Below are 8,978 nucleotides of genomic sequence, written 5' to 3'. Positions count from 1 at the left end.
TGGGGGCCCCCGCACTCTCGGCTGCCATGGGTGGAGAAGGACCCAGCAGCTCTTAGCCCCCACAGTCAGTGGTGGGACCCGGAGATCTGATCTGCCATGGGCAGTGGGGCCCCCATAGCTCTGTGACTCTGGGGCTGTGGCAGGGGCTCCAGAGCTCTGAGCTACTGGGGCTGCTCTGGAGACCATGGAGCTGTTAGCCACGGCGGCAGCAGGTGCTGGACCCTCCCCCCTCCAGAAGCGGGGCTCAGGCTCTCATCCTCCTGATCGGGCTTTAATATTCCCCCTGTCAGTTCCCCTCCCCCCGTTATTTTTAGTAAAAGTCACAGACAGGTCACGGGCTTCCATGAATTTTTGTTTATTGCCAGTGACCTGTCCGTGACATTTACTAAAAATAATTGTAACAAATCCTTAACCTTAGGCATGCCTGATCATCTGGTCTGCCCCTCGTTCCTGAGCAAAATTGTGTCATATGCCAGGATAGCCACTCCCTGACTGAACACATTCTGGATGCTATCGAGGACTGTGGTCATTGCCGGCCCACTGACCTGGCTGAAAGTGCTCTCCACAGCATCTGCTTTTTTCCTCTCCTATTCCTGCCAACTCTGCTAGTTCTACGCATACTCTCAACGGGGTGTCAGCCTCCACCTTACCAGTCAGCATTTCCCCCCCTTCCTTCACAACTTCACCAAAGTGGTTCCAGTCCCTCCCCAATATCACCAGAAAGGCCAGATATTGGAAATAATTTCCCTAATAAGTTTATTAAGGTTTAGCACAACTAAGTTTCCACACAACAATTCCTTTATTAGTCCAAAGGGAAATTGGTGTTGATTATCTCCCAAATACAATTACAAGCAGATACACACTTATGTGTTATAGAATCATAGAATAGAATAATAGAATCACAGAACTGGAAGGGACCTCGAGAGGTCATCTAGTCCACTTCCCTGAACTCAAGTCAGGACAAAGTATTATCTAGACCATCCCTGACAGGTATTTGTTCAACCTGCTCTTAAAAATCCCCAATTATGGAGATTCCACAACCTCCCTGGGCAATTTATTCCAGTGCTTAACCACCCTGACAGTTAGAAAGTTTTTTCCTAATGTCCAACCTAAACCGCCCTTGCTGCAATTTAAGCCCATTGCTTCTTGTCCTATCTTCAGAGGTTAAGAAGAACAATTTTTCTCCCTCCTCCTTGTAACAACCTTTTATGTACTTGAAAACTGTTATCATGTCCCCTCTCAGTCGTCTCTTCTCCAGACTAAACAAACCCAAGTTTTCAATCTTCCCTCATCAGTCATGCTTTCTAGACCTTTAATCATTTTTGTTGCTCTTCTCAAAATGATTAGAGGTCTAGAATACATGACCTATGAGGGAAGATAGAAAAAATTGTTGCTCTTCTCTGTATTTTCTCCAATTTGTCCACCTCTTTCCTGAAATGTGGCGCCCAGAACTGGACACAATACTCCAATTGAGGCCTAACCAGTGCAGAGTAGAGCGAAAGAATTATATCCTACAATTATATGCATTAGCTAAATATTCTCCACAGGATCAAGCTCAGGGAAATACCTTCCATCATGGTGTGACTCTAGAGGGGTAAGGAAAACCTGTGACAAAGGAACTCCTAAACATTTTGCCCTTTATAAGAACATAAGAATGGCCATCCTGGGTCAGATGCATGGTCCATCTATCCCAGTATCCTGTCTTCTTACAGTGGCCAATGCCAGGTGCTTCATAGGGAATGAAAAGAACAGGTAATCATGAAGTGATCCATCACCTGTCGCCCCTTCCCAAGTTCTGGCAAACAGAGGCTAGGGACACCATCCCTGCCCATCCTGACTAATACCATTGATGGACCTAAGCGCCAATAACTCTTTGGAACTATCCTGTGGAATTCTTTGCCAGAGGATGTTGTGAAGGCCAAGACTGGACACCTAACTCACATCTGTGCCTCTGAACATCTCCCTCTACCCTCCCTATGCTAATTACAGCCTGTGCAGTGACTCTAGCAGTCCCCAGGCTTCAGGGCACATACTGATCGCTGAAGGGGACTCAGGAAGCTGCTCCTGCCCATGGCACGATTTCGCCCTATGGGGGGTATATGACTAAGCAGGGGCAATCAGATGGGAGGGGCTATTACTCCGTGTTAGAAACAAGGATGAGCGAGAGCATTTCCATGTGCATGTTGTGTTTTCAGGGATTCAGCGCAGGGCTCGTCAGCCGGGAGGGGAGGAGAAAATGTTCAGATTCTATGACGATGGGCAGCAGAATGGAAATGCTGATAGATAAATATGTACATCTAAGCCAGGGGTCTCAAAGTCCTGGCCCGTGGGCCATCTGCAGCCCGAGAACCTCCCCACTGTGGGTTGCAGAGGAGAAACACAGGCAGATGCTGCCAGCAATGTCTGCTGTAGGCACCGCTCCCCGCAGCTCTCATTGGCTGGGGGAGAAGGACTGAGATATCATCATTAGTTGCCGGGCAGATTCAGCCATGGAGGCAGCATCACTTTGTTCCACAATGAATATAAACAAGCAAAAATCATTTCTTCACTCCCGGGGAAGGGTCTCAGACTGAAGTTCTCTAGGGTCTATTTTCTGCTCTTCCCACTGCTCCGGGACCCAAGGGAATAATCTTGGAGTCCAGGCCAACCTGACAGTCTGCAGGGACTGTACAGGGGAATGATAAAGGTCGCTGTCCAGCACAGAAACTGTCAGACACTTGAGATTCATACACTGATTCTTGGGGCTCTGCCTTTCTGTCGCCGTAAGGAGATTTCCTCTCTGTGCTGAGCAGGATTTCGGTGAGTTGCCTGTTTCTGCATTAAAGTTAGTACTAAGGGCTCAGGAAGAGTTCAAGGGTTCAAGTAAAAAACCAGCTGGGCAGGAATTCACCAGCACGGCGACTTGAACTGTTTAGTATTGTCAGAAACACCAAGGAATTTACCTGGTCAAACTGGAATTATAAATATACTGGAAATAGTTTAGACAAATATTTGTTGTTAAGATAAGTTCCTTGTGTGTTACTGTGTCCGTCTATCTGTCTCAGTAGATTCCTTTTTGTGCTTTATGTGGATTTTCCTCTGGTTCACTCAAGTTTTCCAATTCAGCAATTTCACAGCCCTGTTAAATAGTGCGGCCAAAGCCTCTGCAGTGGGTATTTGTGTTACCAGAGGGATCACAACAAGAATGGGTGACACACTGGCCAGATTCTGCTCTCACATTCTGCCTTCACTGGGTCACTCCAGATTGACACTGGCCTTCCTGAGAGAAATATCCGGGCCCATGTGTTTTGAAATCCACATCTTTCTTGCCGGGTCTCAGAGTGCCACATAAACTGGGGGTTTCCTTCCGACTGTTTCAGTGCCATACAGAACAACGCTTTCTGTAGCAGGATGTGAAGCCATGATTTTCAGAGATTGGAGCTGAAACTTAAACACTAAGGGTGAAATCTTAGTCCCATGGAGTTCTGGGGCAAAACTTCCAACACGGCCAGGGGTTCACCCTAAATCCACATGTAGGGACTTAAATAAATGGCCTGATTTACACCGGCCATGAGCCTCCAGTGACTTCAACTGAAGTCGTCCTGTGGCCTCTATGGATGGGTGAGCTCATTCGGACCAAAGAAGAACTGACAGGAGAGTTGCTGAAATCTCAAACTCACAGGTTTAGGGTTGAAAACAATCAGGATAACAAGTATCAGGGGGTAGCTTTGTTAGTCTGTATCTACAAAAACATCAAGGAGTCTGGTGGCACCTTAAAGTCTAACAGATTTATTTGGGCATAAGCTTTTGTGGGTAAAAACCTCACTTCTTCAGATGCATGGAGTGAAAGTTACAGATGCAGGCATTATATACTGACACATGGAGAGCAGGGAGTTACTTTGCAAGTGGAGAACCAGTGTTGACAGGGCCAATTCAATCAGGATGGATGTAGTCCACTCCCAATAATAGATGAAGAGGTGTCAATTCCAGGAGAGGAAAAGCTGCTTCTGTAATGAGCCAGCCACTCCCAGTCCCTATTCAAGCCCAGATTAATGGTGTTAAATTTGCAAATGTTTCTCTTTGAAGTTCAATGACCACAAGATCTGCTAAAGTACGAAGGCTCCCAGCCAGGATTATTGTCGACAAAGCACAGTACTAGTATTCCACAGACTCTACAGGACCACTAATACATGTATGCCCGTAAGAATGGACCAGCTCAGTGAATGGCAGGACTCTCCGTTCCCCACTAGGCTAGACAAAGACACTCCATCTGAGATACATCTTAGTACCCCGACACAAACAAGTTACGTACTGTCCCTCTGACATACTTAGTTACAGCCCCCTGATGTGGCTATTTATGTATTGTCATCCTGACCTTATCTTTTAGGAGGGGTCAGTGTGTTCCTGTTTTCCTTGGGGAACGTTTTTGTAGCATCCTTGATATTTGGATGTTCTGATACCACTTGATATCAGGATGTGTTTGTGTGAGTGCTCTGTGCCTAGCACTTCTTAGGAATGTGTATTTCTGCAATATCAGCCCTGTTCTTTCCAGATTTTGTGAGCAGAGCCTGCCTCTTGCTCACAGATTGTCTTTGCTTTCTATCAATAAAGATTTGACTCCTACATTAGCCCAGGCCTCAGGCCTCATACCAGGCCTCTGATACAAGAGCTTATGTTTCAGGCTCTCTTCTTACTACATTCCCCCACTATTTGTTTACTCATCATCTCGGAAAAGCATAATGCCTGGACTGAAGATGGCCCACTGGGCTAAACACTGTTATGTGGCCAGCTTACTTTCCCATCCACACAGTTATGCCCCATCTGTGCCTTAGTCTGCACATTCCCTTGTACGACTGATGGACAGATTTTATTTTCCAATGGTTTCTAATGTTAGGCCCGGGACCATGACTGAGGAATGTAGTTTTATGATTGAGCCTTGGGGGCACATTTAGATAAGTAAGATGGATGGATAGTATGGCTATGGTGTATATATTTCTATGTTACAAATGGATATATATGCATATATGTATGCGTACATATGACAGCACTTTATATCCAAACAGAACAATCCTTTTCCAGTCTGGGTGGCGTAGTTTGGCGCTTGTGGTACTGCAGATAGCGACACACTCCTGTCAGGGCTCTTACAGTTACCACCTGGATTATTATTGGTACTAGGCTGAGTGTTCTGAAATACTGGGATAGACTTTTTTATAATGTGTCCCACAGTGCTGTGTGTAGGAGACATAAAACGGAAATTGGGAGCAGTGACATTACAAATGAGGCCTTTATATATCTATATGTCTTGCAATTAGTTACTACATAGTACTGTCCATTCATGTTGTAAGGTTACCCTCATTGCTGGCTGTTACCCTCTGGTAAACTGTGCTGGGCAGGAAACAGGAACGGCTGGCTTCTCTGTACCATTGGATGCATTGCTCTGTGATACACCCGTAGCTGACATAGATCCAGGTGTTTCTTGTGGATGCTGTTTTTCAGATAAGCTACTGAATGGACAGTAACCAATTTATTAAATATTGCTGTGTTAGGATTTAGTGTTGGTACCCAGATACTGAACAAGATTGTTTTGAATAACATGTGCCTTAATTAGGACTCAGTGTCACTGACCCCAAAGTGTGACTGGTACTACCAGGGAATTTGTTTACCCGATTTGTAATTACCGTGTAACTTAATTTTTTTACCAATTTGTTTTTTCCAAGCCTTCATGTTGTTTGCTGCCATTCGTTTGTTGATTTTTTACCTCTGTGTTGGTTTAAAAGTTTAGCAATGTTATGCACATTTTAAATGAAGTACAACAATAACACACTTGCTTTTACATAGTAGCCAAGTTTAATTTAGCTGACAGTTGTTTCTAACTGATCATCACCTTAACTGTCCATATATGGTAGGCTCTCGCCAGTGTCTTCTCCAAGCTGTCCAGTCATCCCTGGCTCCCACAACCTACAAGCCGTCCCACGCTCCCCACAGCTCTTCATCTGCATGGGGTGTGGTGCCTCCTGTCATGCCTGCTCCCTTGACTGGTGGCAGATCAGTGACTGTGTCGCACTGGTGAGAAATCTCACACAGAGAGAGGTAAATGCTCTTGTTATACCCATGCACAGTTTGTGTGGCTTTGGGGACTGCTACACAGGAATGATTAGCAAGCTGAGAAGTTTGCACATTATATAATGAGAGCGGGCAACCCTGGAACATGTGAGGGACTAGATAAATACAGCTGCCATGTGCAGGAGCCACTGGCAGCTTCCTGGAACAGTGGGCCACAGGGACACAGACATTAAACCACGGGCACAGATGTTAAACCAGTGGGTCCGGCTTCTAGACAGGGGGGGACATGGGGTTCCGTGTGCTGCCCCCATCCTGAACACCGGCTCTGTACTCCTATTGGCCGGGAATATTTACTGTACTATTTGTTACTACATGTGTAATCCCCATCACTGTGGTTCTCTCCCTTCGCAGACACCTGGAGCATTTCTGAGCCTCATCGACGCATTGACCACCTCATGGCATCTTTCAACCTCACCACCTCTGACCCTTCAACATTCAGCCTAATGGGCATCCCTGGCCTGGAAGCAGCCCATGTCCTGATTGCCATCCCTTTTTCTGTGTTCTACCTTATTGGCCTGTTGGGAAATTTCACTATTCTGTTTGTTGTAGGCAGAGAGCAGACCCTGCACAAGCCAATGTACCTGCTGATCTGCATGCTGGCGCTCACAGACATTGGCACGTTTACCTCCATCGTGCCGAAGGCACTGTTTATATTTTGGTTCAATTTGAAAGGTATTACTGTGGGTGGCTGCCTCACCCAGATGTTCTTCCTTCATGCGGTTGGTGTTATGCACTCAGCCATCCTTGTGACAATGGCCTTTGATCGCTACATTGCCATATGTAACCCTCTGCGATACACCACCATCCTCACCAATGCACGAATAGCTAAGCTAGGGCTAGTGTGTTTGATAAGAGCTGTTCTCTTCATTCTGCCTGGGCCCCTGCTCCTCAGCAGTCAGCCATTCTGTGCCAACCGCATTATCCCCCATACATACTGCGAGCATTTAGCTGTGGCGAAGATGTTGTGTGCGGACATCACAATCCACACGACGTACAGCTTGGTGATAGTGTTTGTAGTCATTGGGTCAGACCTGACACTCATTGCCCTGTCCTACGGTCTGATCGTCAGGGCCGTCCTCAGAATCTCCTCCAAGAAAGTCCACCAGAAAGCCCTCAACACCTGCACAGCCCACATCTGTGTGATGCTGACCTCTTATTCTCCTTCCGTCTTCTCCTCTCTGACACAGCAGTTTGGTCAGGGCATCACTCCCCATGTTGACATCATCTTGGCAAACATCAATTTCCTCATCCCCCCCATGCTCAACCCTATCATTTATGGGGTCAAAACCAAAGAGCTTCGTGACAAAGTGGTCAAATACATCTGCAGAATATGATCCCCAGGGGTCATTGACTTTAATCCTGTCTGACAAGATTGGGAAAGGATTTCTCCTCCTTAATCAAGGGTGCTATGTCCAACACATAGATTAGTAAGACACGATTTCCCTTTACAGAAACCATGTTGACTATTGCGCAACAGTTTATGTTTTTCTATTAGAATTCTTTGAAGGGGTCAACAAACATGTGGACAAGGGGGATCCAGTGGACATAGAGTACTTAGATTTCCAGAAAGCCTTTGACAAGGTCCCTCACCAAAGGCTCTTATGTAAATTAAGCTGCCATGGGATAAAAGGGAAGGTCCTTTCATGGATTGAGAACTGGTTAAAAGAGAGGGAACAAAGGGTAGGAATTAATGGTAAATTCTCAGAATGGAGAGGGGTAACTAGTGGTGTTCCCCAAGGGTCAGTCCTCAGACCAATCCTATTCAACTTATTCATAAATGATCTGGAGAAAGGGGTAAAAAGTGAGGTGGCAAAGTTTGCAGATGATACTAAACTGCTCAAGATAGTTAAGACCAAAGCAGACTGTGAAGAACTTCAAAAAGATTTCACAAAACTAAGTGATTGGGCAACAAAATGGCAAATGAAATTTAATGTGGATAAATGTAAAGTAATGCACATTGGAAAAAATAACCCCAACTATACATACAATATGATGGGGGCTAATTTAGCTACAACAAGTCAGGATAAACATCTTGGAGTCATCGTGGATAGTTCTCTGAAAATGTCCACGCAGTGTGCCGAGGCGGTCTAAAAAGCAAACAGGATGTTATGAATCATTAAAAAGGGGATAGAGAATAAGACGGAGAATATATTATTGCCCTTATAGAAATCGATGGTACGCCCTCATCTCGAATACTGTGTACAGGTGTGGTCTCCTCATCTCAAAAAAGATATAGTGGCACTAGAAAAGGTTCAGAAAAGGGCAACTAAAATGATTAAGGGTTTGGAATGGGTCCCATATGAGAGAGATTAAAGAGGCTAGGACTCTTCAGCTTGGAAAAGAGGAGACTAAGGGGGGATATGATAGAGGTATATAAAATCATGAGTGATGTGGAGAAAGTGGATAAGGAAAAGTTATTTACGTATTCCCATAATACAAGAACTAGGGGTCATCAAATGAAATTAATAGGCAGCAGGTTTAAAACAAATAAAAGGAAGTTCTTCTTTCTGCAGCGCACAGTCAACCTGTGGAACGCCTTGCCTGAGAAGGTTGTGAAGGCTAGGACTATAACAGTTTAAAAAAGAACTGGATAAATTCATGGCGGTTAAGGCCATTAATGGCTATTAGCCGGGACAGGTAAGGAATGGTGTCCCTAGCCTCAGTCTGTCAGAGGGTGGAGATGGATGGCAGGAAAGAGATTATTTGATCATTGCCTGTTAGGTTCACTCCCTCTGGGGCACCTGGCATTGGCCACTGTCGGTAGACAGGACACTGGGCTAGATGGACCTTTGGTCTGACCTGGTACGGCCTTTCTTATGTTCTTATGTGCTCTGTCCCAGTTTGGCTGACCTCAGCATTTTGGAAGTTCACAGTCT

The 8,978-nt window shown here is 45.5% G+C and overlaps 1 protein-coding gene across 1 annotated transcript; it reads left to right on the top strand.

Moving 5' to 3' along the window:
• Positions 1–6,497: 6,497 nt before the first annotated feature.
• Positions 6,498–7,436, top strand: LOC117884898 (olfactory receptor 52E4-like). Its single transcript, XM_034785904.1, has one exon. The coding sequence runs from the start codon at positions 6,498–6,500 to the stop codon at positions 7,434–7,436; it is 939 nt and encodes a 312-aa protein (XP_034641795.1).
• The last annotated feature ends 1,542 nt before the right edge of the window (positions 7,437–8,978 follow it).

Source organism: Trachemys scripta, chromosome 1, assembly GCF_013100865.1.
Source record: "Trachemys scripta elegans isolate TJP31775 chromosome 1, CAS_Tse_1.0, whole genome shotgun sequence".
Lineage (NCBI taxonomy): Eukaryota > Metazoa > Chordata > Testudines > Emydidae > Trachemys > Trachemys scripta.
This window is presented reverse-complemented; position numbering and strand designations above follow the sequence as displayed.

Bases quoted from the DNA above. Each gene is read 5' to 3' on its own strand.
- LOC117884898 (XM_034785904.1), top strand. From the start codon at position 6,498: ATGGCATCTTTCAACCTCACCACCTCTGACCCTTCAACATTCAGCCTA.